Below are 27,580 nucleotides of genomic sequence, written 5' to 3' on the forward strand. Positions count from 1 at the left end.
CACTCTCAGGCAGAAGTTGAAAAACAAGATCAGAAAAGAAAACACAATTAGAACCTGAAATTGTCATATCGCACCCAAGTAAAAGACTCTGAGGCGGGTAGGTGGGGAGAATACAGGTCCATGAAGGATGATAAATGACATAGTGGGGGTTGTATTGTTAAATGGGAAACTGGGGAATGTTATGCATGCACAAACTATTGTATTTACTGTTGAATGTAAAACATTAATTCCCCAATAAAGAAATTAAAGAAAAAGAGTACAAAAGAATCTAGATTAAAAAAAAAACAAAAACCCATCACCCTGGGTGCTTTAAAGGAACGGGTGTGTGGATTATATCTCATTTAAATAGGACTCAGTGAACCTGATGTCCTTGACCTAAGCGCCAGGATGTGGGCATGTCCTAGAAACTAGAAGGGAAGAAGAAGACTGCAGTCACAGTAAAACAATTTGATTGAGTCCCAGAGAGATCGCTCATCAACTAGTTCATCTTCCTTGCCATATGCGTGGCACAGGTTCTCCTTGGGAGGTTCTGTGAAAACAAAGGAATCTTTGGTGCTGTGGTATCTCCCAAGTTGAAAAACTTTTTTTTGAAATTAAAGAAAAAATTTTTAACCAGAGCACTGTTCATCTCTGGTTTATGCTGGTGCAGGGGATTGAACCTGGGACTTTGGAGCCTCAGGCATGAGGGTCTGTTTGCATAACCATTATGCTAAGTTGAGGAACTCTTAACTAGTTCCACTGGTCCAAGCAATCTACTTGTGCATTGAGAATGTACTTCAGACTCATCTCAGAAGTCCATCAGAGGGAGTCAGGTGGTAGTGCAATGGGTTAAGCGCACATGACACCAATTGCAAGGATCCTGGTTCGAGCCCCCGGCTCCCCACCTGCAGGGGAGTCTCTTCACAGGCGGTGTAGCAGGTCTGCAGGTGTCTGTCTCTCTCCCCCTCTCTGTCTTCCCCTCCTCTCTCCATTTCTCTCTGTCCTATCCAACAACATCTGTAACAACAACAATAACTATAACAACAATAAAAAACATTAAGGACAACAAAAGGGGAAATAAATATTAAAAAAAAAAAAGTACATCAGAAAGACATCAGGAGGAATCAACATGAGTATACTTGATGTATATTCAAAATACTCCTTCCTGGAGTCGGATGGTAGTGCAATGGCTTATGCGCAGGTGGCGCAGAGCACAAGGACCAACCAGTGTGAGGATCCCAGTTTGAGCCCTGGCTCCCCACCTTCAGGTGAGTCGCTTCATAGGTGAAGCAGGTCTGCAGGTGTCTTTCTCCCCCCCCCCCCCCCGTCTTCCCCTCCTCTCTCCATTTCTCTCTGTTCTGGCCAACAACAATGACATCAATAAGAATAGTAATAACTACAATAGCAAAACAACAAGGGCAACAAAAGGGAATCAATCAATCAATAAATAAATATAAAAAATTAGTTAATGAATATTAGTGAGATCAGGCCATGGCCAGTGCGCCGCTATGTTCCATCGCTGCGGAGCCAGAGACGACCCGAACTGCCCCTGCGGCTCCAGACAGACTATGACCCACATAGTCAACGACTGCCACCTCTCCAGATTCAAAGGAGGTCTCGAAACTTTACATCAGGCTCAACCTGACGCTGTTGACTGGCTACGGAAGAAGGGCAAACGCTAGAAGAAGAAGAAGAAGAAGTGAGATCTTAATTATTGTCATTGAGTCTGTAAGGCTGGTGTGTCTTTTTTTCCGGGGGTGATCGAGGCACACTTCAAGTGCCGAGGAGTCCCACTAGGTGGCTGTGGTTGCCATGTTGGGCTACCATATTCGACCACAATTTTTGCAGCATAGGCAGCCCTGTCTTACCAAGCTTGGTGCCTGCATTGTGAATCCTCTGCTCCTGGAGGCCATTTTTCCCATTTTTTGCTGCCCTTGTTGTTACTACTGTTATTGTTGTTGCTGTTGCTGTTGTCATTGGATAGGACAGAGAAATTTAGAGAGGAGGGGAAGACAGGGAGCGACAGAGACTGTACCTCTCTGACTGCAACAAATACAACAAAATAAGTCAGCATTTCCTCAGTGAAACGATAAATGCTTCAGAGACAAAAGGAACTCCATATGGAAGAAAAGTTCTGGCTAGAGGTATACTGGAAAAATTACCAAGATTCTTTTCAGAGACCATTCAAGGGTCTGAAAGTTCTCTCTCCCTTTCTTTGTAGCATGTTCCACACTATTCAAGACAGCACTTCACTGTGTCTCGTGGGCTCGGTTCCGTGAGCTATGACCCTAATGAGAAGGTAAGTACTTAACACATGCCTTTATTTCTTCCTTTTCATTTCAGCTGGAAGGAGAGAGACAGTGGGCGGAAAGATACCGTAGCACTGCTCCACCATTCGGGGATCCTCCCTCGCTGTGTATGGTGCTCCCATATGATGTTGGGGCTGGGGTGACTCAGGTCAGCTCCAGTGTATACTTTTTTTTTTAATTAAAAAAATCTTTTCTGCCCCTTTTGTTGCCCTTATTGTGTTGTTGTTGTTATTATTGTTGTGGGGTGTGGCTCTGGGGAAGTGGGGCTCCAGGACACATTGGTGGGGTCATCTGCCCAGGGAAGTCAGCTTGGCATCATGGTGGCATCTGGAGGGAGCAGCAGCTTCGCTCAGCATCTGGTGTGCACTTGGTCCTTTCTCCAGCCCGCTGCCAGCCCGTATGTGACCTGCAGCTGTCCTCCCTGCTTCTGCTTTGAAGCCACCTGTACACTTCCTGCATCCCTGGCCTGGAGATCTTGCCCTCCCTCGGAATGGCCAGGTTTTCAGCGGCTGCTCTGCAGAAAGTCAGGAGATGTCCTTACACCGTCATCTTGGTTCTGCTGCCCTCGATGTGACTCTCTTTATGTAGATGACTTTAGTTCATTCGAGAGTGTTTTGTCATTTTCAGACTCTAGGTTTTGTACTCACTGGCTTTCTTTTTATTAAATGTTAGTTTTGAGCTATTAGAAGTTTAATTTCTTTGTTGATTGCAAGTTTGTGCTACACAACATTACAGCCTTGCCGTTCTCAGTGTTTTTTTTTTTTTTTTTGCCTCCAGGGTTATTGCTGGGGCTCGGTGCCAGCACTATAAATCCACTGCTCCTGGAGGCTATTTTTTTCCCTTTTGTTGCCCTTGTTGTTTATTGTTGTTGTTATTATTATTGCCATTGCTGTCTTGTTGGATAGGACAGAGAGAAATCAATCCAGAGAGGACGGGAAGACAGGGGGAGAGAAAAATAGACACCTGCAGACCTGCTTCATCACGTGTGAGGTGACCCCCCTGCAGGAGGGGAGCCTGGGCCTTGAACCGGCATCCTTATGCCGGTCCTTGCGCTTCTGGCCATGTGCACTTACTTAACCCACTACGCTACTGCCTGGCTCCCTCAATTTATATGTCTATATATACAGAGGGAGAGGGAGAGAGAGGGAGACATATTTCTTTTTCTTTAAATTTCTTTATTGGGGAATTAATTTTTTTTTTTTAACAGATCACTGCTCAGCTCTGGGTTATGGTGGTGCTGGGGGACTGAACCTGGGACCTTTGGTGTCTTGGCCCTGAAAGTGTTTTTGCATAACCTTTATACTTTCTCTCCAGCCTTTTTCGGTTTTTTAGACCAGAGTAGTGCTAAACTCTGACTTACCATGGTTCCAGGGAGTGAACCTGGGTTCTGGGAGCTTCAGGCATGAAAGTCTTTTATGTAATCATTATGCTATGTCCCTCCCCCCAACTTAAAAATATTGCTATCTAGTGTGTATTTATCAAACCACATGCATATGTCAAGAGCATCAAAATAAAAGGAAATAACCTCAAAACATGCTGAGTGACCAAAGCACCTCAAACAGAAATCTAGGAAAATGTGGAGGAAGCATCAACTCCTCTCCCCAACACTATCCTCAGCTTTCAAGGTAGAATCCAGAACATTTTTTGAAATCACAGTGAGAAATGTGAAAAAGCAACACTTCCTTTTTTTTTTTTTTTTTTTGAGATACTTGTTCATTCCATAATCTACTCATTATTCTCAGCCACTCAGCTGTTGTTGGGCACCTAGATTGCTTCCAGCTTTTGGCTATTACAAATTGTGTTGCTATGAACATACATGTATGCACAGATCTTTTTGGATGGGTGTGTTTGGTTCCTTTGGATATATCCCCAGGAGAGGGGTTGCTACGTCATAGCTTAGTTCCATTTCTAGGCTTCTGAGAGTTATTCAGACTGCTTTCCATAGAGGCTGGACTGTTGTTAAAATTTTCTGAGGCTCTTGCCGGGCAGGTAGCTTCATGGGCAGGTAACAGAGACACGGAGACAACGGCTGGGCAGGGAAGCTGTATTTCTTTATTCAGGAACAACGATTCACAAACTAAGACAAACTAATCACCAAACAGAACTCTGCTGTCTCTTTGCGGCAGCGCAAGCACTCTCTCTCTTACTCTGGAACTCAGGAACTCTCCAACTCTGGCACTCTGGAACTCTCGTACTTGAGAGCCCTCTGAAACTCTTCCACTGTGGAACTCTCTCTTACTCTGAAACCCTGAAAACTCTTGAACTCAAGAACTCAGGAACCCTTCCACTCTGGCACTGTCGAACTCTCGGACTCGGGAACCCTCTCTCGGGGTTCCTTGGGGCGGGGCCAAGCAGGCCCGCGAAATTAACAGGACTGATCTAATTCTCTTGGCGGGGGGGAGGGCTAGAACAAACCAATGTAAAGCATACGACAATATTTGTTGTTAAAATTTCGGGAGGCTCTGGCCGGCTGGCTTGCTTCACGGGCAGGTAACAGAGACGCGGAGACAACGGCTGGGCAGGGAAGCTGTATTTCTTTATTCAGGAACAACGATTAAACTAAGACAAACTAATCACCAAACAGAACTCCGCTGTCTCTTTGCGGCGGCACAAGCACTCTCCCTTACTCTCGAACTCTGAAACTCTTCTACTGTAGAACTCTCTCTTACTCTCTCACCCTGAAACTCTCGAACTCAGGAACTCAGGAACTCTGGCACTCTCGAACTCTGGCATTCTCGAACTCAGGAACCCTCTCCCGGGGTTCCTTTGGGGCGGGACGAAGCGGGCCCGCGAAATTAGCAGGCCTGATCCAATTCTCTTGGCGGGGGGGTGGGGGGAGGGCTAGAACAAACCAATGTAAAGCATACGACACTGGACCAATTTACATTCCCAACAACCAATCCAGTATTTGTTGTTATAAAAGCAACAGTTCCTAATGTGCTTTTTCTCTCCAGACTTTCGACAAAATTCTGATTGCGAACAGAGGAGAGATTGCGTGCCGGGTGAGTAGAATCGAAAGCTGGTTTCCATTTCACCCTGTACCTTTTTTGTTTTTTATTACCAAATGCCTTTACTTGCAAATCAATCGTGATAAGTCACATGGTTGTGTTTTAAAATAGGTGATTAAAACCTGCAAGAAGATGGGAATTAAGACCGTGGCCATCCACAGCGATGCTGACACCAGTTCTGTAAGTGTTTCACTGTACTTAAATCCAGACTTGATCTGGGTTCAACTAGAACGAACGTGAAAAGATGTTGCTTTTTTCCCCTGGCTAACCGGTAACTTTATTATTTGAGTTTCAGTGCTAGGGATTGAACCCAGGACCTCATACATTACCACTGTCTATAGTTAAAAAAAAACAAAACTGAAATCTAAGTATTTGATCTACATGTATTAAACAAAATAGGAACATCACCTTGTCTTCAGTATCTTTTTTTCAAGACTTTGGAAACCTAGACTAGAATGGAAAAAAAAAAGCTAGACATCAGGAAGATTTCAGCCAAGCAAGAGGGAAATTAATTTTAAAAATTAACCAAGTGGGGGCCAGGTAGTGGCACACCAAGTTGAACACACTTATTACCATGTTCAGAGACCTGAGTTTGAGCCCCTACTTCCCACCTGCAGGGGGAAGCTTTCTGAGCTGTGAAGTAGGTTTGCAGGTGTCTCTTTTTCTCTCCCATTCTACCTCCCACTCCCCTCTCAATTTCTCTGTCCTATCAAAAAAAGGGGGGGGGGGAGCCTGTCAGGAGTGGTAGGTTCATAGTGCTGTCACCAAGACCCAGTTATTATTATTATTTAAAAATTGAAAAAATTATCTTTATTTATTGGATAGAGACTGTCAGAAATCGAGAGGGAGGGGAGGGCTGGAGAGGGTGAGAGACAGAAAGACACCTGCAGCACTGCTTCATCACTTCTGAAGCTTTCCCCCTGCAGGTGGGGACTGGGGGCTTGAACCTGGTTCCTTGCGCATTGTAGCATGTGCACTCAACCAGGTGTGTCACCAGCCACCACCTGGCTCCCTACCAAGACCCAGTTATAATCCTGGAGGCAATAAAGTGACAAATGATTAGTTGAATGTACTTACAGTGTTGCCTTGTGGGACTACATGTCCCCAGAGAAGATACAGTCTCACTAAGGAAATCCAGTAGTGACTTAACCTTCCCAAGTCCTTTACCAGGTTCACCTGGAAACTGATAAATCTGAAAGAGACCCATGTCAACTGAGCATTAACAAGAGAGTAAAACATTTCCTTCAGAGCAATTAACTCACGGAATTCACATTTGTTTTGCATATATATTGGATGATTCTTTCAATTTTGGGGTGCTGGGGATTGAACCCAGAGTCTACACTGCCACCAGACCTGCATCCCTGGGCCGTACTAATTGAATTTATTTTATTTTTAAATTTAAAAAAATATTTATTTTCTCTTTTGTTGCTCTTGTTTTTCATTGTTGTTGTAGTTATTATTGTTATTGATGTTGTTGTTGCTAGATAAGACAGAGAGAAATGGAGAGAGGAGGGGAAGACAGAGACGGGGAGAGAAAGACAGACACCTGCAGACCTGCTTCACCGCCTGTGAAGCGACTCCCTTGCAGGTGGGGAGCCGGGGGCTCGAACCAAGATCCTTATTCCAGGCCTTGTGCTTGGTGCCACCTGCTCTTAACTCATTGTGCTACCGTCCGACTCCCGAATTTATTTTTTAATATATATTTTTAGCTTCTTAATTTAACTCTGATAGTTTCATTACTGGTTTATATCGCTCACCATATATATTCATGAAATAATGAGGCTTTTACCTGAATCTGTTTTTTTTCCTTTTAAAGAATTTATTTAGGGAGTTGGGCATTAGCGCAGCAGGCTAAGTGCACATGGCGCCTAGTGCAAGGACCAGCATAAGGATCCCAGTTCAAGCGCCTGGCTCCCCACCTGCAGGGGGGTCGCTTCACAGGCGGTGAAGCAGGTCTACAGGTGTCTGTCTTTCTCTCCCCCTCTCTGTCTTCCCCTCCTCTCTCCATTTCTCTCTGTCCTATCCAACAACAATGGCAATAACAACAACAATAACAACAACTATAAAGATGATGAACAAGGGCAACAAAAAAGCAAAAAATGGCCTCCAGGAGCAGTGGATTTGTAGTGCAGGTGCTGAGCCCCAGCAATAACCCTGGAGGCAATAAATAAATAAATAGATAAATAAGATAAAAAATTTTTAAAAAATTTACACTTCTCTCTTTCTGTTTATTTTCAGTGTATGAACTACTGAGGCAGTTTGTATGCATAAATTGAGAAAAAAGCATTTTCTTTATAGACAATCATAATTTCTATTTCAATTCTTCCAGCCATTTTTTGCTTATTTTACCCCCATATCAATGTGTCATTTTCTCCTTTTTAAATCTTTATTTCATTTTATTTATTTATTTTTGAACAGAGACAGAGAGAAATTGAGGGGAGAGTGGGAGATAGGAAGAGACAGGGTCTGGGTGGCGGCACAGCTGGTGGAGCACACATGTTACAGTGTGCACGGACCTGGGTTTGAGCCCCTGTTCAAACAAGTGTTGAAGCATGGCTGCAGGTATCCCTCTGTCTCTCATTCTGTCTCCACCTACCCTCTGGATTTCTAGCTGTCTCTATCCAGTAATTAAAGATAATAAAGAAAAATTTTTAAAAAAGGAGCAATTTATAAAAAGAGGGACAGAAACAGAGAGACACCTGCAGTCCTGCTTCACCACTTGTGAAGCTTTCCCCCTGCATGTGGGGACCGGGGGCTTGAACCCGGGTCCTTGCACACCGTAATGAGTGCACTGAACCAGGTGTGCTACCACCTAGCTCTTATAATTAATATAATTATAGGATTAGAAATATAAATTATAATTCTAAAATTGTTTTATTATTATCTTTATTTATTGGATAGAGACAGCCAGAAATTGAGAGGGAATGGGGAGATAGAGAGGGTGAGAGATAGACAGATATCTGCAGCCCTGCTTCACCACTTGTGAAGCTTTCCCTGTGCAGGTGGGGACCAGGGGCTTGAACCCGGGTACTTGCACATTGTAACGTGTGTGCTCAATCTGGTGCACCACCACCCGGCTCCATAATTAATAATTCATGCTGAGTTGTCCGGGATAAGTGTTGGCATGGTAGTCTGAACTTACTTATATTTTTATTCTTTCTGTGTATTTATATTTCAGTGTTGATAATATAAAGTAATATACTTTACAGGTCGTTGTCCCAAACAACGGCTATTGTTGTTCCCCTTCCCTAGTTTGTTAACAATTTGCGTATTTATCTTTGAAAGAGAAATAGAGCCTCACTCGAGCTCAAGCGTCCAACACCTTATTCACCTGAGCGAAGCTTTGCCTCTTCATCTATTGCTAGCTTAGTGTCTGGTCTGGAAGTAGCGTGGTACTTCCCAGACTTTGAAAAATGAATTTACAAAACAGTTGCTCCTCATGTCTTTCTCATGCCCCCCATTCTGAAAGCAGAGAGGGTTCTTTGAGATTCTAAAGACTTCCAGCTACAACTGGGAGATGTTCATTGATATAACCGGAGGCCAGAAAGCTGTGTAACCCTATAATATAATGCCACTCCAATTAAAAACAATTTCAGCTACAGTATTACCAGAGCTTCTAATATATAACTTTTTTTTTAACTTTATTTAATTTGATAGAACAGAGAGAAACTGAAAGGGAGAGATAGAGAAGGGGAGAGAGAGACACACACCTGCAACACTGCTTCACCACTTAAGAAGCATTCTCCCTGCAGAGGGTACCCGGGCCTTGAACCTGGGTCCTTGTGCATGATAACGGGCGCACTTAACCCACCCCCCAGATATGTCATTTCTAGGTGTATGCGTGTGTTCCTCACTCTCACTTATGCTGGTCTTCTTCTTCATGTACCTGGAACTCAGCTTCTCTCCTCCTGTCTCGTAGCTCGACTGTTGGATTTCAGTAGGTCTAGGTGCCAGAAATGAATATAAAAATTAGTCCCAGACTATGGCTGGCCCTGTTGGGTGAAAGCTGTATTTGTTTCTCACAGGCCGTCCAGGGTATCATTCCTCTGAGGCTAATTTTTATATTTATTTCTTGGCAAGAGGATTGTTGAATTGTGAGGAGGGTAGTAGTGAAAACAAAATGCCCCACCCCACCTCCCCACCTCCCTCTGTTGAATAGACCACAGTTTCTAATTTCCAGAGGAGACTGTTTCCCTTTAATGTGAACCACAGCAGATAATGATAAGTATTTGTTTTCTCCCTGCTTATTAGGTTGATTAAACCCTTTTCACTAAGGATGTAATCTTTGAGCAACCTGGCTTTATGTCGGAAGTTTTCCTTCTAATCTCCATCTCAGAAGTGTGATGCTTTCCTCTGGCGTGGAATTTCAACATGGGCAGTCTGGGCAGTGGTGTGGCTGCAGAGCAAAGAACTTGCCAGAATGAGGGTCTGAGTTTGAGTTCCAACTCTGCGTGTGTCCAGCCGATGCTCTCATTCTTTTCTCTTTCATCAGTTAATGTATATATATATATATAATTTATTAGAGACAAATTGAGAAAGGAGGGGGAAATAGCAATACAGAGACACCTGCAGCCCTACCTCACCACTCGTGAAGCTTTCCCCCTGCAGGTGGGGACCAGGGCCTTGAACCTGGGTCCTTGTGCGCTGTCATGTGTGCGCTCAACCAGGTGCGCCACTGCCCGGCTCCCTTCTCCTCCTTCACCTCCTCCCCATAGTCGTCTTCTTCCTCTTCTTCTCCTATTTCTCCTTCTCCTCTTTTACCACCTGCTTTCTCTCCTCCTCTTCCTTCTCCTTTTTTTTTAATGTAAAACTTACTCCCGCAGTCCAACATTAACTGTGCTATGGCTTTTAATGGGTATAATTTGGCTTTTAGCTTCCTCTTTGTTTTTCACCCTTTGAGATTGCCTGTGGCTTCTCATCCGCGAAGCCATTCATTTAAAAGATTTTCTGTTCATTTGTTTCATTTACTCTGGGATTTTAGATACTTCTAGAGAAAGCTTCCTTATCTAGTTGGTTTGTGTTAAGATAATATGGCATCTTTTTTTTTTTTTTTTCCCTTCCTGTTGGGGAAGTTCTCTTGTTTTCTTTGAGAAGTAAGGAGCTGATCGTAGTGACTTCAAAGCCAGACTTTACCCAAGATAGTTCATCTTTATCCTGAGGACAGTCAGCAAGTGGTGCAGGGTATTCAGTGGGAGATGGCAGGGCAGGAGGAAGCATTACGGGAAGCCTCTTATCAGGTCATGTGCCAAGTTACCTACTTGCATCACTCTGCAGTTCCTTCATATCATTTGTAGAGAATGGCTTATGATAGGAAAATAGTCCTTGCGGAAGACTGTGGTCTGTGGGATTTTGAGCAGACTTGTGTCTAAGGTCGTGCATATCGAAGTTATGCTCTCTCCCTCTCTCTCTCTCTCTTTTAATCTGTACCTTCATTAAAAAAAAAATTATAAAATGGAAACACCCAAAAGACCATAGGATAAGAGGGGTATAATTCCCACCACCAGAACTCCTTGTCCTGTCCCCTCCCCTGAGAGCTTTCCTATTCTTTTTTTTTTTTTTTTTAATTTTTTAACCAGAGCATTGTTCAGCTCTGGCTTCTGGTGGTGGTGGTGGGGGATTGAACTTGGGACTTTGAAGCCTCAGGCATGAGAGTCTGTTTGCATAACCATTATGCTATGTACCCTCCACCCTCCTATTCTTTATCGCTCAGGGAGTATGGACCCAGGGTCATTATGGGGTGCAGAAGGTGGGATGTCTGGCTTCTGGAATTGCTTTCCCTCTGAATATAGGTGTTGGCAGGTCAATCCATACGAGCCTGTCTCTCTTTCCCTAGTGGGGTGGGGCTCTGGGGAAGCGGGGCTCCAGGACACATTGGTGGGGTCGTCTGCCCAGGGAAGTCAGCTTGGCATCATGGTGGCATCTGGAGGGAGCAGCAGCTTCGCTCAACATCTGGTGTGCACATGGTCCTTTCTCCAGCCCGCTGCCAGCCTGTATATGACACCTGCAGACCTGCTTCATCACGTGTGAGGTGACCCCCCTGCAGGAGGAGAGCCTGGGCCTCAAACCAGGGTCCTTATGGCAGTCCATGGGCTTCCGGCCATGTGCACTTAACCCACTGTGCTACTGCCTGCCTGGTTCCCCTCAATGTTATATATATGTATGTATATATGTATATATATATATATATATATATATAGAGAGAGAGAGAGAGAGAGAGAGAGAGATTTCTTTTTCTTTTTATTTCTTTTTTCTTTTGAATTTATTTATTGGGGAATTAATTTTTTATATTCAACAATAAATACAATAGTTTGTACATGCATCACATTTCCCAGTTTTCCATATAACAATACAACCCCCACTAGGTCCTCTGTCATCCTTCTTGGACCTGTATTCTCCTCCACACCCACCCCAGAGTCTTTTACTTTGGTGCAATACCCCAATTCCAGTTCAGGTTCTACTTGTGTTTTCTTTTCTGATCTTGCTTATCAACTTCTGCCTGAGAGTGAGATCATCCCATATTCATCCTTCTGTTTCTGACTTATTTCACTTAACACGATTTCCTCAAGCTCCATCCAAGGTGGCTCAGCCTTTTTTTTTTTAAATGTTAAAAATGGGTCTGATGAGTTAGGTGGGTTTCCTGTAAACAGAATATTGTTGGGCTGTGTTTTCTTTTTTCTTTTTAATATTTATTGATTCCCTTTTGTTGCCCTTGTTGTTTTATTGTTGTTGTTGTTATTGCTGTCGTGGTCATTGGATAGGACAGAGAGAAATGGAGAGAGGAGGGGAAGACAGACAGAGAGGGGGAGAGAAAGACAGACACCTGCAGACCTGCTTCACTGCCTGTGAAGGTGCTCCCCTGCTGCTTCACTGCCTGTGAAGGGGCTCACACTGGGATCCTCACATCCGGTCCATCAATGCTTTGAGCCATGTGCGCTTATCCCACTGCGCTAAGATATTTTTATGCCATTCTTGTAGAGTTTTAGAGTGTTCTGATATATGGCCTATTTATGGTGGTCTGACTGCTTATAGCAGGCCTTTCAGAACTTCTTTCAGGGCAGGCTTGGTGATAGTTGATTCCTTCAACTGTTGCTCGTCAGAAAAGTTTTGATGCCTCCATCTAGTCTGAATGACAGTCTAGCAGGATACAGTAGTCTTGGTTGAAAGCCTTTCTAATTGAGCACTTGATAGATATCTTGCCATTCTCTTCTGGCCTGTAGTGTTTGTGTGGAGAAGTCTACTGCTAATCTTATGGGTTTAACTCTGTAGTTGACTCTTTTTCTCTTGCAGCCTTCAGGATCCTTTCTTTTTCCTTATTCCTTTACATTCTAAATAGGATGTGTCTTGGTGTCTTTAAGTCTGGGTTAATTCTGTTTGGGACCCTCTGGGTTTCTTGAACCTTTATGTCTTTGATGTTGTCTAGACTAGAGAAGTTCTCAGCTATTATGTCCTGAAGAATGCTTTCTTCCCCTCCCTCTCTTTCTTCCTCTGGTAAGCCAATAATGCATATATTGTTTCTTTTGAAGTCATCCCATAGGTCTCTGTTGTTGTTTTCAGTATCTCGACACCGAGAAATGGAGAGAGAAGGGGGAAGACAGAGGGGGAGAGAAAGATAGACACCTGCAGACCTGCTTCAGCGCCTGTGAAGGGACTCCCCTGCAGGTGGGGAGTCTGGGGCTCAAACCGGGATCCTTACACCAGTCTTTGCACTTTGTGCCACCTGCGCTTAACCTGCTGTGCTACCGTCTGACTTACCCCTCAGTGTTTTTTAACATTAGTTCCACACAATTCCCTAGAAGGCCATGTCAAGTAGATAACAGATAGGCTTTTTAAAATGTTTATTATTTATTTATTACCTTTTGTTGCCCTTGTTTTATTATTGTAGTTATTATTATTGTTGTTATTGATGTCATCGTCATTGCTGGATAGGACAGAGAGATATGGAGAGAGGAGGGGAAGACAGAGAGGGAGAGAGAAAGACAGACACCTGCAGACCTGCTTCACCGCTTGTGAAGTGACTCCCCTGCAGATGGGGACCCACAGCTCGAAATGTGCACTTGACAGCTGTTTATAGCTTTGTGTACATCTTTTAGTGGAAGACAGAAAAAAAAAGTCTTACATTCTGAAACTGTACATACCAGTTTTTGCCCCAATTTTCCATGAATGTGATTACAATTAAATAGTACCATAAATTTCTCACCTAGGTTACTTAAATATGCCCAGAAAGTTGCTAGTCAAAGTTCTTTTCAGACTGAATAAACTCTGGATAGCTCAAATCCTCAACAAGAAAACAGAATTTTTCTCACCTACTGCTTAATAACATTCTCACCAAATTTAAGAAAAGTAAATCAGGGAGTCGGGCGGTAGCGCAGCGGGTTAAGTGCAGGTGGCTCAATGTACAAGGACTGGTATAAAGATTCTGGTTCGAGCCCCTGGCTCCCCACCTGCTGGGGCGTCTCTTCACAGGCGGTGAAGCAGGTCTGCAGGTGTCTGTCTTTATCTCCCCGTCTCTGTCTTCCCCTCCTCTCTCCATTTCTCTCTGTCCTATCCAACAATGACAACATCAACAACAACGATAACTACAACAATAAAACAAAAATGTCAACAAAAGGGAATAAATAAATATTTTTTAAAAAAAGTAAATCAGAACACTTTTTCCCTCAGTTGGCAAATGATGAGAGAGAGCTATTGCTATTCAATGTAAAATACAATTTAACAAGGAAACCTCAATTGATTTTCTTTTTTTTTAAATTTTTAAAAAAATTGTCTTTATTGCAGGGATAAATAGCATAATGGTTATGCAAAGAGATTCTCGTGCCTGAGGCTCCAGGGTCCCAGGTTCAATCCCTGCAACTACCGTAAACCATAAGCCAGAGATGAGCAGTGCTCTGGTAAAAAAAAAAAAAAAAAAAAAAATTGTCTTTATTTATTTATTGGATAGAGACAGCCCGAAATTGAGAGACGGGTGGGGGGTACATAGAGAGGGAGGGAGACACCTGCAGCCCTGCTTCACCATACACAAAGCTTCCCCCTGCAGGTGGGGACAGGGGGCTTGAACCTGGGTCCTTGCACACTGTACTTTGTGCACTCTAACAGGTGCACCACCACCTGGCCCCCGGATTAATTTTCTTTAGACCAGAGCACTGCTCAGCTTTGGCTTATAGTGGTGCTGGGAATTGAACCCGGGTCCACTGGTGTCTCAGGCATGCAAGTCTGTTAGGCAAACCTCGTCCTATCTCTCTAACCTAACAAGGAAACTTTTAATCACCCTCCGCCTCCAACCTTGAAAATATCTCTCAGGAATGAGTGCTCCCATCTTCTCTTCCCAGATTGAGTTTAGGTGAGTTGGAGCAGAGGTGGTGGGGGGGTGGGGTAGCACAGTGGGTAAGGCTTTGAACTCACAAGCGTGAGCTGAGTCCCTGGTGTGGCATATGCCAGTGACTCTCTGGTTCTCTCTTTTGTTAATAAATTAATACAGAATGTGAAAAAACGAATTTCAGTCTAATTTGCAGCAAACTTGAATCCAGTGTCACCACATTCTGTAAAAACTATGGCATTGGGAGTCGGACAGTAGCACAGCGTGTTAAGCACACATGGCACAAAATGCAAGGACTGGTACAAGGATCCTGGTTTGAGCCTGGGCTCCCCACCTGCAGGGGAGTCACTTCACAAGTGGTGAAGCAGGTCTGTAGGTGTCTTTCTCTCCCCCTCTCTGTCTTCCCCTCCTCTCGCCATTTCTCTCTGTCCTATCCAACAGCAACGACATCAATAACAACAACAATAATATCTACAATGATAAAACAACAAGGGCAACAAAAGGGAATAAATAAATAAATATTAAAAAAATAACAAACAAAACGATGGCATTAAAAAAATCAGAGGGAGTTGGAGCTCAGCGGGTTAAGTGCATGTGGCACAAAGCGCAAGGACCTAGGATCTAGGTTCAAGCCCCTGGCTCCCCACCTGCAGGGGAGTTGCTTCACAGGCGGTGAAGCAGGTCTGCAGGTGTCTGTTTTTCTCTTTCCCCCTCTGTCTTGCCTTCCTCTCAACATTTCTCTCTGTCCTGTCTAACAATGATGGCATCAATAATAACAACAACTACAACAACAATGAAAAACAACAAGGGCAATAAAAGGGAAAATAAATATAAAAAAATATATTAAAAAATCAGTTAGAGTAGTCCCGGAGGTGGCACAGTGATAAAGCTTTGGACTCTCAAGCATGAGATCCTGAGTTCGATCCCCAGCAGCACATGTGCCAGAGTGATGTCTGGTTCTTTCTCTCTCCTCCTGTCTTTCTCACAAATAAAATCTTTAAAAAAAAAAAAAATCAGTTCGAGGAGCCAGGAGGTGGTGCACCTGGTTGAGCGCACACATTACAGTGCACAAGGACCCAGGTTCAAGCCCCTGGTCCCCACCTGCAGGGGGAAAGCTTCACGAGTGGTGAAGCAGGGCTGCAGGTCTGTCTCTGTCTCTCCCTCTCTGTCTCCCCCTCCCCTCTCAATTTCTCCTTGTCTTTATCCAATAATAATAATAAAAAAGTACCTAGGGTTGGTGACCTTGCTGTGGCAGCGGGGCCTGGAGCTGATAGTGGTGCCCGGAGGCTGGGCCGAGGAGAGCGGGACTCGTGGAGGTGGGCCGAGAGACCAAAGTGACCCAGACACAGAAGCTATGGGGCTTTGCCAGTGGGCCAAGTGCCCGAGTTGGCGCCAGCTGAATCCTAGAAGCGAGGAACAGGACTACCTTGGACTACCTTGGTGTTCCAGGAACACCGTGGCTGAGAACGTCACCTGGAAGATCATTCATCAGAACTGGGGCCTCAGGGGCCTGTGACCACCAGCCTGTACCCGAGATGCGACTAAGAAGGAGACTGAGCGCGCTGTGCTCACTGAGGGAGACTTGCAGAAGTTCCAGCGGGAAACTTGGCAGCTAGTCCCTAGGAGGAGACAGTCTTGGAGTCTGAACTGACCCCAGCCCCCACCAAAGGACACAGCAGGTTGGGTCATGGAGGCCCCAGAACGAGCCAGTGGGATGCTGGAATAGAGCTGGAAGCCATAGAGGGGGTTAACTCACACTGCAGCAGGTCGGGAGGAGCGAGCCACCTGCTGGAAGTCTGTGCAAAGTGTGTTCTTGCTAAAGCCGGACCACTGGACTGCTCGCTCTAGAAAAGTCAGTTTCTGGGAGACAAAACCAAAATGAAACAGTAGTTAGAACTTGCTTTTGGGGGGTTTCCCGGAAGATGGCGGACTGAGAAGCTGCTAGTAGCTGAGCTCCGACCACATCTCCTGGAAATGGTTCCAGATGCCACCAGGATGCTGGCCAGGCTTCCCTGGATTGAAGACCCCACCAATGTGTCCTGGAGCTCCGCTTCCCCAGAGACCCAGCCTACTAGGGAAAGAGAGAGGCAGACTGGGGGTATGGACCGACTAGTCAACGCCCATGTTCAGCGAGGAAGCAATTACAGAAGCCAGACCTTCCACCTTCTGCAACCCTCAACGACCCTGGGTCCATGCTCCCAGAGGGATAGAGAATGGGAAAGCTATCAGGGGAGGGGGTGGGATATGGAGATTGGGTGGTGGGAACTGTGTGGAGTTGTACCCCTCCTACCCTATGGTTTTGTTCATTAATCCTTTCTTAAATAAAAAATTAAATAAAAAAAGAGAACTTGCTTTGGAAGTGAAGAGGCTACGGTGCCCTTCCAGAAGCAGTAGTTAAATATCGTTAGATTTGCCTTCCTTTCTCCCTCCCTCCCTCCCTCCTTTTCTCTTTCTTTTCTTTCCCCTTTCTTCCCCTCTCCCTTTTTTTTAAAAAAAATATATTTATTTATTATTGAATAGACATAGAAACTGAGAGGGGACAGGAGACAGAGAGGGAGAGAGACACCCGCAGCCCTGCGTCACCACTCCTGAAGCTTTCCCCCTGCAGGTGGGGACCGGGGGACTTGAACCTGGGTCCTTGTGCCCTGCAGTGTGTGCTTGAGCAGGTGCGCCACCACCTGGCCCATTTCCTTTCCTTCCTTCTCTTTCCCTCCCCTCCCCTCCCCTCCCCTCCCCTGCTCTTCTCTTCCCTCCCCTCCCCTCCCCTTCCCCTTCCCTCCCTCCCTCTCTCTCTTTCTTTTCTTTCTTTCTTTCTTTCTTTCTTTCTTTCTTTCTGTCTTTCATTCTTTCCTCCTTCCCTTCTTCCTCCCTCCCTCCCTTCTTTCCTTCTTCCCTTCCTTCCATTTTCCCCCTCTCCCTTTTTTTTAAATATTTTTATTTATTATTGAATAGAAATAGAAATCGAGAGGGGAGGCGGAGATAGGGAGAGAGACAGAGAGACACCTGCTTCACCACTTGTGACGCCTTCCCCCTGCAGGTGGGGACCAGGGGCTTGAACCTGGGTCCTTGTGCACTGTGAGTGCTTAACCAGGTGTGCCACCACCTGGTCCCTGCTCTACCCTGTCCCACCCCACCCTGCCTCTCCTCCTCTCTTCCTTTCGTCCCCCGTCTCCCTTTCTTTTTTTCTTTCTTTCTTTCTTTCTGTCTTTCATTCTTTCCTTCCTTCTTTCCCTCCCTCCCTCCCTCCCTTCCTAGTGGGATTCAGCCATTCTTCCCCTTAGCCAATGACTGTATAGTATCGCTAAACCAGACTTAATCAGCACCTGGAGGCTCTGGGCTGGGCTGGGCTGGGCTGGGAGTTTGATGGAGGCTGCAGCTATGTACCGCTGAAAACCTCCCATCAGGGAGGTGGCCGCTGTGACTCCCAGCCCTGCCAGCATGTGGGCTGGGGGCTCCTGGCTACTGCTGTGGCCCGAGGACCCGTAAGCAGACTGAGGGGCCTTTGCTGTGAGTCCTCAGAGTGAATGACAGTGAAGGGAGGGAGGCAGCACTTAGCATGGACCCGGTGATGTCTGTGTAATTAGTGTGTGCTGGTTCCAGCTGAACAACCTGAGGGTAATGACCAGGTAATGGAGACGGAATACATTAGTGTGGACCCAGGGAAACTTCCATTTTATTCGACCTTTCTTAGGCACATCTTTGCCTGTCTTTGTATCTTTGTTAGACCATCTCCCATTTTATCCTGGATGTGGACAGAGAAAGTTGAGCATCCCATGGGTAAAAACCTTCACGGGGCCGGGTGGTGGCTCACCTGGCTGAGCACACACATTACAAAGCGAAAGGAACAGGGTTCAAGCCCCCCCCGCCCCCATCTCCACCTGCAGGGGGAAAGCTTCAGGAGGGGTGAAGCAGGGCTGCAGGTGTCTCTGTCTCTCTTCCTCTCTGTCACCCCCTTTCCTCTCGATTTCTGGCTGTCTCTATCCAGTAAACAAACATTAAACAAATTCTCATTTAAAAGAATAATAAAAGTTAAAAAAAAAAAAAAACCTTTGGAGTCGGGCGGTAGCGCAGCAGGTTAAGCGCAGGTGGCACAAAGCACAAGGACCAGCATAAGGATCCCAGTTTGAACCCCGGCTCCCCACCTGCAGGGAAGTCGCTTCACAAGCTGTGAAGCAGGTCTGCAGGTGTCTATCTTTCTCTCCCCCTCTCTGTCTTCCCCTCCTCTCTCCATTTCTCTCTGTCCTATCCAACAATGAAGACAGACTACAACAATAAAACAATAAGGGCAACAAAAAGGGAATAAATAAATAAGTAAATATTAAAAAAAAACCAAAAACCTTCACGAGCGTTTTGAACACTTCCTCTTCATTTCCGCGCTTGCTTCTCAGGATGCTTTCCCGTCCATTTAAAAGTGCTTCACAGGGGATCGGGCTGTAGCGCAACAGGTTAAGCTCACGTGACGCAAAGCACAAGAACTGGCCCGGCGTAAGGATCCCGGTTCGAGCCCCCAGCTCCCCACCTGCAGGGGAGTCACTTCACAGGCGGTGAAGCAGGTCTGCAGGTGTCTGTCTTTCTCTCCCCCTCTCTGTCTTCCCCTCCTCTCTCCATTTCTCTCTGTCCTGTCCAACAACAATGATAACAATAACAACAACAATAATAACTACAGTAATAAAACAACAAGGGCAACAAAAGGGAATAAATAAATATTAAAAAATATCTACAACAACAATAAAAAAACAAGGGAAAATAAATAAAATAAAAAAATAAAAGTACTTCACAAAATCTGTTCCTGGACTTAACTTGCAGTGAATGTTGTCAGCCTCAAATAGGAACAGGCAAACAAAGTCAGTTTTGTGAGACTATTGGGGAGAAGATAACTGGAGAATCAGTGACTAGTGGAAATCAAGTATTTTCTGTGTAGTCGAGATTGTGTATTTAAGTAACATTTTCTTAAATTGTTACAACAGAATCTTCTTCCTTTCTACCCTCTCTCTTTCTTTCACTCTTTCCCTTCCTTCCTTCCTTCCTTCCTTCCTTCCTTCCTTCCTTCCTTCCTTCCTTTCCATCTATTAACAGTAGAGAGGAGAGTTTGGAAGAGAGAGCCAGAGCATCACTCCAGCACAGGTGGTGCCTGGGATCAAACTCAGAACCTCATGCTCAGGTTCAACTCTCCAGCCACTTTTTCACACGTACGCACCCTCTACTCTAGGCTGCTTTTAAAAGATTTTTTTTGTTTGTTTTTGGTATTTTTTACCAGAGCACTGCTTAACTCTGTTTTATGGTTTATGATGCAGGGGATTGAACCTGGGACTATGGTGCCTCAGGCATGAGTATCTCTTTGCATAACCATTATGCTAGCTACCCCTGCCCTTAAAAGACTTTTTTTTCTTTTTTTTCTTTTTAGATTTATTTATGAGAGAGAGAGAGAGAGAGAGAGAACACTGTTCAAATCTGGCTTATACTGGTGCCAGAGATTGAACCTGGGACCTCTGAGGCCATAGAAAGGGTGAGTGAGACCCACTCTGCAGAGAATCACTTGGTTATAGTTCAGTAAATCTAGGAACTTTTTTTTTTTTTTTAACCAGAGCACTGCTCAGCTCTGGTTTGTGGTAGTGCAGGGGATTGAACCTGGGGTTTTGGAACCACAGGCATGAGAGTCTCGACATAACCATTATGCTGTCTACCTCTGCCTGCTTCAGAACATTTTAAGGTGATAGCTAAGCTGGTCCTGTCTCTCATTTTAACTAGGTCAGAAACATTTGGACTGCACAAGAAAATCACTCAGATTGCACACGTAAACGTTTAGGCACCTAGGTGTCTTACTTCATTCTTAGAAGAACAAGAGAGGAAGGAAGGAAGACAGGAAGGAAGGAAGGAAGGAAGGAAGGAAGGAAGGAAGGAAGGAAGGGAGGAAGAGAGAAAAACAACAGCTTAGAGTGGTCATTAAACATGAAGTTTCCTTCTGAGCCTCATACAGGCCTGTGTGTGGCCACGCCTCAGATGGTGGCGGTGACGCTCCTCTCAGGCAAGCACGGGGCTGGTTTCATTCATGTGTTTTGAACCTTGGAGTTCTGGCAAATAAGTAATTAAAGGGTGTCTAAGCGGTATCGTTGTTTTAAAACTTGCTACCGCTCCTTCTTCCCCAGAAAGCTTAGCTCAGAGCAACCATGTTGGATCCAAGATCCACTGTGGGGGCCAGGCGGCGGCGCACCTGGCTAAGCGCTCACATTACAGTGCGCAAGGACCCAGGTTCAATTCCCTGGTCTCTCTACCTGCAGGGGGACAGCTTCACAAGTGGTGAAGCAGGGCTGCAGGTGTCTCTCTGTCTCTCTCCCCTCTCTCTCTTCCCTTCCCCTCTAAATTTCTCTCTGTCTCTATCTAATAAATAAATAAAAAACCAAATGAGTTCCCTGTCTTCCCAGCCAGATTGGAGACATTATGCTTTATCATGAAGAATGGACCAGGAGGGACTAGCTGGTGGCACACCTACTCAAGTGCACGTATGACAGGGGTTTAAGAACTGGGTTCAAGCCCCCATTCTCCACCTATAGAGGGAAACTTCACAAACAAACGGTGAAGCAGGTCTGTAGGTGTTTCTCTGTCTCGTTCCCTCCCTGTGTCCTTCTTCCCTCTAAATTTCTCTCAGTCAGCAAATGAAGTTAAGGAAAAATAAAACACATTATTCAGAAGAGAAGAAGAATGATCCAGGGGAAGTAACTGTTGAAGCTGTTTAGACATTTCTGGTTTTCTTTCTTTGATTTGCTTTGGGGAAAGAAAAAAAAAAACCTGCAGGAACATCATCCTTGTATTAATTTAAAAGGTCTTGATTATCTTTGGCTCTACTTTCCCTTTTTATTTTGGGATGGAATGAAAGAGGCTGAGATTACTGGTAGGAATTTGTTCACATTAATCTGGCTCATCAGGGACATTATATTTAATTGGAGGCCCTGCAGAATAGTAGCAGGAGGCTGGAGAGAATCATCCAGCATTAGCAACGACCCGTCTGGGACTTGAGCGCTAATCAAGGCGCCCGAGTGCTAGCGGTGGGAATGCTGGGAGTTATGACGATTATGACAGGCAGGCATGTCTCCCTACCAACTGGACAGGCAATGAGTTAATCAAGAAGTGTACTAAAAGGCTCCCATGCCGATTCATCATTATCCACCATTAGCTTGTGTATTTCAAAAACACAGTCACTACGGAACCCAGTACATATCCCTTTCTTTGCTCTTCAACCAAACAACCCCCAAATTACCCAGTGCAGATCCAAGTGGAAAAGTGCTGCCCGCTGACTGGTGGTGTGATTTGTGAATTCATGTACAGGGTCACATTTTTTTTTTTATTTTAACCCTTTGGGGTGAACCTTGCATTTCAGATCCATTCTGCGATGAAGGCTTGTCTGACCCTTTTCATATCTTTACTGTCCACACTTACTGGCATCTTTGTTGCTGCATCAAGGGTTGGGCCTTCAGCCCTAGTCCTCCTATAGCTTTTTCTGTCTCAAGCTGGGGGAAAAAAAAAAGAAAAAGAAAACTAGAACAATCCTCCTAATTTAGAAAGGCATTAATATTTAACACAGGAGGCTGCAGAAAAATCAGAGCATTAATCTTCCCCGCCACCAAAATGCTCCAAAATCGGGGGGTGGGCATGCTGGTGGGAGGGTCTCCTTGGCTCTGACGGGTGGTCTCTTTGTGCTGGCAGACCCATTCTGTGCCCAGCATGGTTGGAGCCAGCTGTCATGAAACTATCAGTTAGCAGTGTTAGAAATGTACATATTTGAGGTGGGGGAAAGAGGCTAATAATAAATTGAATTCCTTTGAGGAAAATAAATTGAAACAGCATAAATCCCTGGGCAAACTGGATTATATCTTTAGGCAAATGTATAGAGTTGCTGTGCAGATGAACACTCACAGTTTCCCTTTTTTTTTTGGTCATTATAATAAATGCTGCCAAATGCGATCAAACTTTCTACCAAACTGTGGTCTTCCTGTACTGACTCAATTAAAGCAACCCAGTGGGTCCTGCTCAAGGCGTTCACCTGTGGGTGGTGAGTTTTTGAGAGCCATCATCTGTGGAGGCGGTAGTAATGGTCAGACACAGCCGAAATAAATGAAACCCGGCCACCAAGACCCTTCCTCCCCTGGGTGCTGTGAGCCCAGCAGGTTAAATTGTCAAAACCCAGCAAAGCTTCTTAGAGGACTGACAGTCCCACCCCCCGCCCGCCCTGGAGTTCAAGGTAAACCAGTCATTTCTGTCAGGAAGGAGTTTCAATATTCTCTAGCCGCTAGGCAAAAATTATGAATGAATGAATGAATGAATGAATGAAGGAAGGAAGGAAGGAAGAGTCTGCCTTGTCCAGTAAAACTGAAAAGAACAGCAGAAGGCTGCGTGTGGCATACCTGCTTAAATGCGCATAGCACTAAGTACAAGGACCTGTGCAAGGATCCAGGTTCGAGCCCCTGGCTCCCCGCCTGCACGGGGGTGGGGCTAGGGGGAGGGTCATTTTACGAGTGGTGTATGAATCCTGTGCATGGCACCTTGCTGTTCTTACTTGAGCAAACACATTCCAACTTCTCTTAAGCTCTGGAAAGTGCCGTGAAATTCTTCCTTTGTTGTCTGGGAGGTAGCACACTGGATAGGGCATTGGACTCTCAAGCATGATGCCCTGAGTTCAGTCCCCGGCAGCACATGTACCAGAGTGATATCTGGTTCTCTCTCTCTCTCTCCTATCATTTCTCATGAATAAATAATAAAATATTAAAAAAAAGAAATTCTTCATAAAATGGAAAAGGATAGTCTGACTTCAGTTTCTTTTTGTTTTCTTTCATTAATTTTTTAATTTTTTATAATTATTTTCTCTTTTGTTGCCCTTGTTTTTTTTAATTGTTGTTGTAGTTATTGTTGCTGTTATTGATGTTGTTGTTGGATAGGACAGAGAGAGATGGAGAGAGGAGGGGAAGACAGAGAGGGGGAGAGAAAGACACCCGCAGACCTGCTTCACCGCCTGTGAAGCGACTCCCCTGCAGGTGGGGAGCCGGGGGCTCGAGCCAGGATCTTTACGCCCATACTTGCCCTTCGTGCCACCTGCACTTAACCCATTTTGCTACCGCGTGACTCCCTCATTAATTTGCTTTTGACCATAGCACTGCTCAGCTCTGGCTTATGGTAGTGTTGGGGATTGAACCTGGGACCTTGCAGCTGTCCCTCAAGCATTATTTTATGTCAGTAACCTGCTTGGCTATATAACCGGTAACATAGATGAATGTGACTGATCCAGAACCCATCACTTTGTCTGGGCACTTGTGACTCACCTTCTCTTTTTTATTTTTGTTTTATTTTACTTTATTTATATGATAGAGACAGAGAAATCAAAGGAGAGGGGGAGATGAGAGGGAGAGAGACGCCTGCAGTCCTGCTTCACCACTCAAGAAGCTTCCTCTCTGGCCCCACAGCTGGGGACAGGATCTTGAACCTGGGTCCTTGTGCACTGTAACCTGAACATTTTATGTAATTCCTTTTCCTCTCCTTCTTTGGCATCAGGCTTTTTTTTTTTTCTTCTCAGTGGTTCTCTAGAGTTTGCAATGTACATTTCCAACCAATCCATGTCCGTTTTCAGGTAACACTGTATTCCTTAATAGTTTGTGTCAGTGACCTAGAACAGAAGCCTCTGACTCTTCACTCCTAACCCTTATGCCAACCGGCACCTGCGTTGTGATGTCTGTTAAAACTGTGGAGACTAGAAAGTTCTTGGGTGGTGCCTCCCTCTGTGCCCAGGAGCTCTCTGGCAGTCCTGGGAACCTTGTTAAGAGTCCTGATGGAACCTCTGCTAAGCTGCATTATTTGCCCAGCCCACTGACTGTGAACTCAAATCTCCAGCTTCTCGCTCCTGGGGGGAGGGGGGGGGTGCGGGCTAATCAAGCCTTGGCCTTTCTGATAAATGGCTCCAGCCTGCGCCTATCTGCCCCCCGCCCACCCCCAGCCACCTCATTAGCATACAAAAAGACATTCTTATCTCTCCGGAGATTCCTAGGATCTTAGAAACTCTGTCAGGAACTAGGGTCAAAGGCCAAATATTAGAACAAAAGATGTTCCTCACACCCCTTGTCTATCAGGAAATTGCTAGGGTTTTAGGAGCCCAGCCCCCACGTTTAGATGTCTATTTTTTCTTGCGTCACAAAGGAAAAAAAAAAAACACAGCAGTGGGTCTCTAGCCACCTTCTTGGGGGCCACAGTTTCATTGATTGAAGAATATTCTTCTCTCCCTTGTTGGCTTCTGTAAGCTCCATTTCTGCCCCTTTTGCTATTGTCATAGGAACAATTCCTTTCAGGCCGGGGCATACAAAATTGAACTAAAAATCTAAAGCAACCTTCAATTTTCTTTTTTTTTTGCCATCAGTGTTAGCGCAGGAGCTCAGTACCAGTGCTAAAAAATCCCTCCCTTCCAATGGCCACTCCCCGCCTGTTTTTGTACTTTTTATTTAATTATCCAGGACAGAGAGAAATGGAGAGGGGAGAGGGAGATAGGGAGTGAGAAATAGAGATACCTGCAGACCTGTTTCACTGCTCATGAAGCCTTCCCCCTGCAGGTGGGGAGCTGGGGCTTGCACCTAAAGCAACCCCTTGTGGTGTGTAAGAGTTGGGATCTCTCTCTCGCTTCAGTTTAATGGTCTTTATTGTGGTCTGGGAGGTGGCGTAGTAGATGAGGCATTGGACTCTCAAGCCTGAGGTCTCAGGTTTGATCCCCAGCATCACATGTCTGGTTCTTTCTCTCTCTCTCTCTCTCTCCTATCTTTCTCATTCATAAGTAAATAAAATCTTTAAAAAATAATAATGCTCTTTATGTATTTATTGGATAAAGACAGCCAGAAATTGAGAGGGGAAAGGGGAGATAGAGAGGGAGAGAAACTGAGAGACAGCTGCAGCCCTGCTTCACCACTTACAAAGTTTTCCCCTTGCAGGTGGGGACTGGGGGCTTGAACCTGGGTCCTTGCTCATTATGAGTTGTGCGCTCAGCCAGGTGAGCCACCGCCCGGCCGGTGTCAGGAACTCTCATTACTGCTTTAAAAAATATTTGTTTGTTTGTTTGTGTGAGCAAGCCAACAAGAGAGAACCAGAGCATCTCTGACACGTGATACTGGGGATTGAACTTGGGTCCTCAGGCATGAAGGAACCAAGCTTCATCCACTGTGCTACTTCCAGGGCCACTGTTTGCTGCTTCTTGAGCCAGCCTTGAGCTGCCAATTTAGCGCAGTAGATCAGGCAGTAGTGCTGTGGAGAAAATGCTACACTTTCTACAGGTTCTAATAATGGGAATTCCGGGAGTCAGGTGGTAGGTAGCACGGTGGATTAAGCGCATGTGGTACAAAGCACAAGGACCGGCGTAAGGATCCCGGTTTGAGCCCCCGGCTGGCTCCCCACCTGCAGGGGAGTCACTTCACAGGCGGTGAAGCAGGTGTGCAACTTTCTCTTCCCCTCTCTGTCTTCCCTTCCTCTCTCCAGTTCTCTCTGTCCTATCCAACAATGACGACATCAATAATAACTACAACAATAAAAATAAAAAGACAAGGACAACAAAAGGGAGTAAATAAATATTAAAAAATAATAATAATGGGAATTCCATTCTTCTCCTGTTTGCTGGCTGCTCTTTACTTTCTAGAGCTCTGGACATAAAGGCTGTGTTTTGTTTAGGTTGCCCTACAGGGATGACAGACCGGCAGACGGTGCCTCTCATTCCATCTTACCTGCCATTGGTGCTGACAGGTCACTTTAAAATAAGTGAGGGAGGGGTAGTGCAGCAGGATAAGTGCACGTGGCGTGAAGCTTAAGGATCCCGGTTCGAGCCCCTGGCTCCCCCACACCTACAGGGGAGTCCCTTCACAGGTGCTGAAGCAGGTCTGCAGGTGTCTGTCTTTCTCTCTCCCTCTCTGTCTTCCCCTCCTCTCTCCATCTCTCTCTGTCCTGCCCAACAACGACGACATCAATAATAACAACAACAATAATAACTACTACAACAACAACAACAAAACACAAGGGCAACAAAAGGGAAAAATAAATAAATTTAAAAAAAAAAGTGAGGGTGATATAACTGGGAGACAGTGTCATGGTTCTGCCCAAGATTCTCCTTCCTGGGGCTCTGGGGTGCCAGGCTCAATCCCTGACTCAGTCCCCTCTCTCTGCATTTTTCAGTGTATATATAGAAAACAGAACAATTGAGGAAGGGATTAGATGCAGCCTAGGGGGGCACGCCTCCTGTGTTATCCCAGAAAGCTTGGGAAGCTTTTTCTGAGATTTCTGGGAGAGAGAGTTTGCAGCTGGTGGCTCGAAATGGCCCAGCTGCTGCTCCCAGTGAGTGGCCGGCTGTTCATAGCAGAGCAGAACACTCCTGGAATGCACGTTACACATGATTTTCTCTTCCTAAGAGAGAAACATTGAGAGCTGCGACTCCCTGGCTCTAGCATATACCCTTTCCCGTGACGTTCAACATTCCTTCTTTTTTTAAAAAAAATTTTATATTTATTTACTTATTCCCTTTTGTTGCCGTTGTTTTATTGTTGTAGTTATTATTGTTGTTACTGATGCCGTCGTTGTTGGATAGGACAGAGAGAAATGGAGAGAGGAGGGGAAGACAGAGAGGGGGAGGGAAGGATAGACACTTGCAGACCTGCTTCACTGCCTGTGAAGCGACTGACCTGCAGGTGGGGAGCCGGGGGCTTGAACCGGGATCCTGTCTTTGTGCTTTGCGCCACGTGCGCTTAACCTGCTGTGCTACTGCCCGACTCCCTCTACATTCCTTCAAGCCACTGCAGTACTAGCCTACTCCTCCACCTTACTCTCTGCTGCACCCTTCCTTGTAGGGCCCAATTGCAAGTCATTTCACTGACTCCTGGTTAGGCAGGGGCCACTCCCAAGTCTTTGATTCCGAAGGACCTGCTTTCTTTAAGTTCACTTTTTAATATTTATTTATTTATTTT

General features: G+C 45.3%; 1 protein-coding gene across 3 annotated transcripts in view; it reads left to right on the forward strand.

Annotated features, from left to right (window-relative positions):
• Positions 1 to 27,580, forward strand: part of PCCA (propionyl-CoA carboxylase subunit alpha) — a 351,955-nt gene that overhangs the window by 20,401 nt on the left and 303,974 nt on the right. For all 3 annotated transcript variants that reach the window (XM_060191819.1, XM_060191818.1, XM_060191817.1), the window contains exons 2-4: positions 2,201 to 2,278; positions 5,243 to 5,290; positions 5,408 to 5,476. In XM_060191819.1, the coding sequence (XP_060047802.1) occupies positions 2,201 to 2,278; positions 5,243 to 5,290; positions 5,408 to 5,476 (195 nt within the window). The remainder of the gene's footprint in view (positions 1 to 2,200; positions 2,279 to 5,242; positions 5,291 to 5,407; positions 5,477 to 27,580) is intronic.

Source organism: Erinaceus europaeus, chromosome 5, assembly GCF_950295315.1.
Source record: "Erinaceus europaeus chromosome 5, mEriEur2.1, whole genome shotgun sequence".
Classification (NCBI taxonomy): Eukaryota; Metazoa; Chordata; class Mammalia; order Eulipotyphla; family Erinaceidae; genus Erinaceus; species Erinaceus europaeus.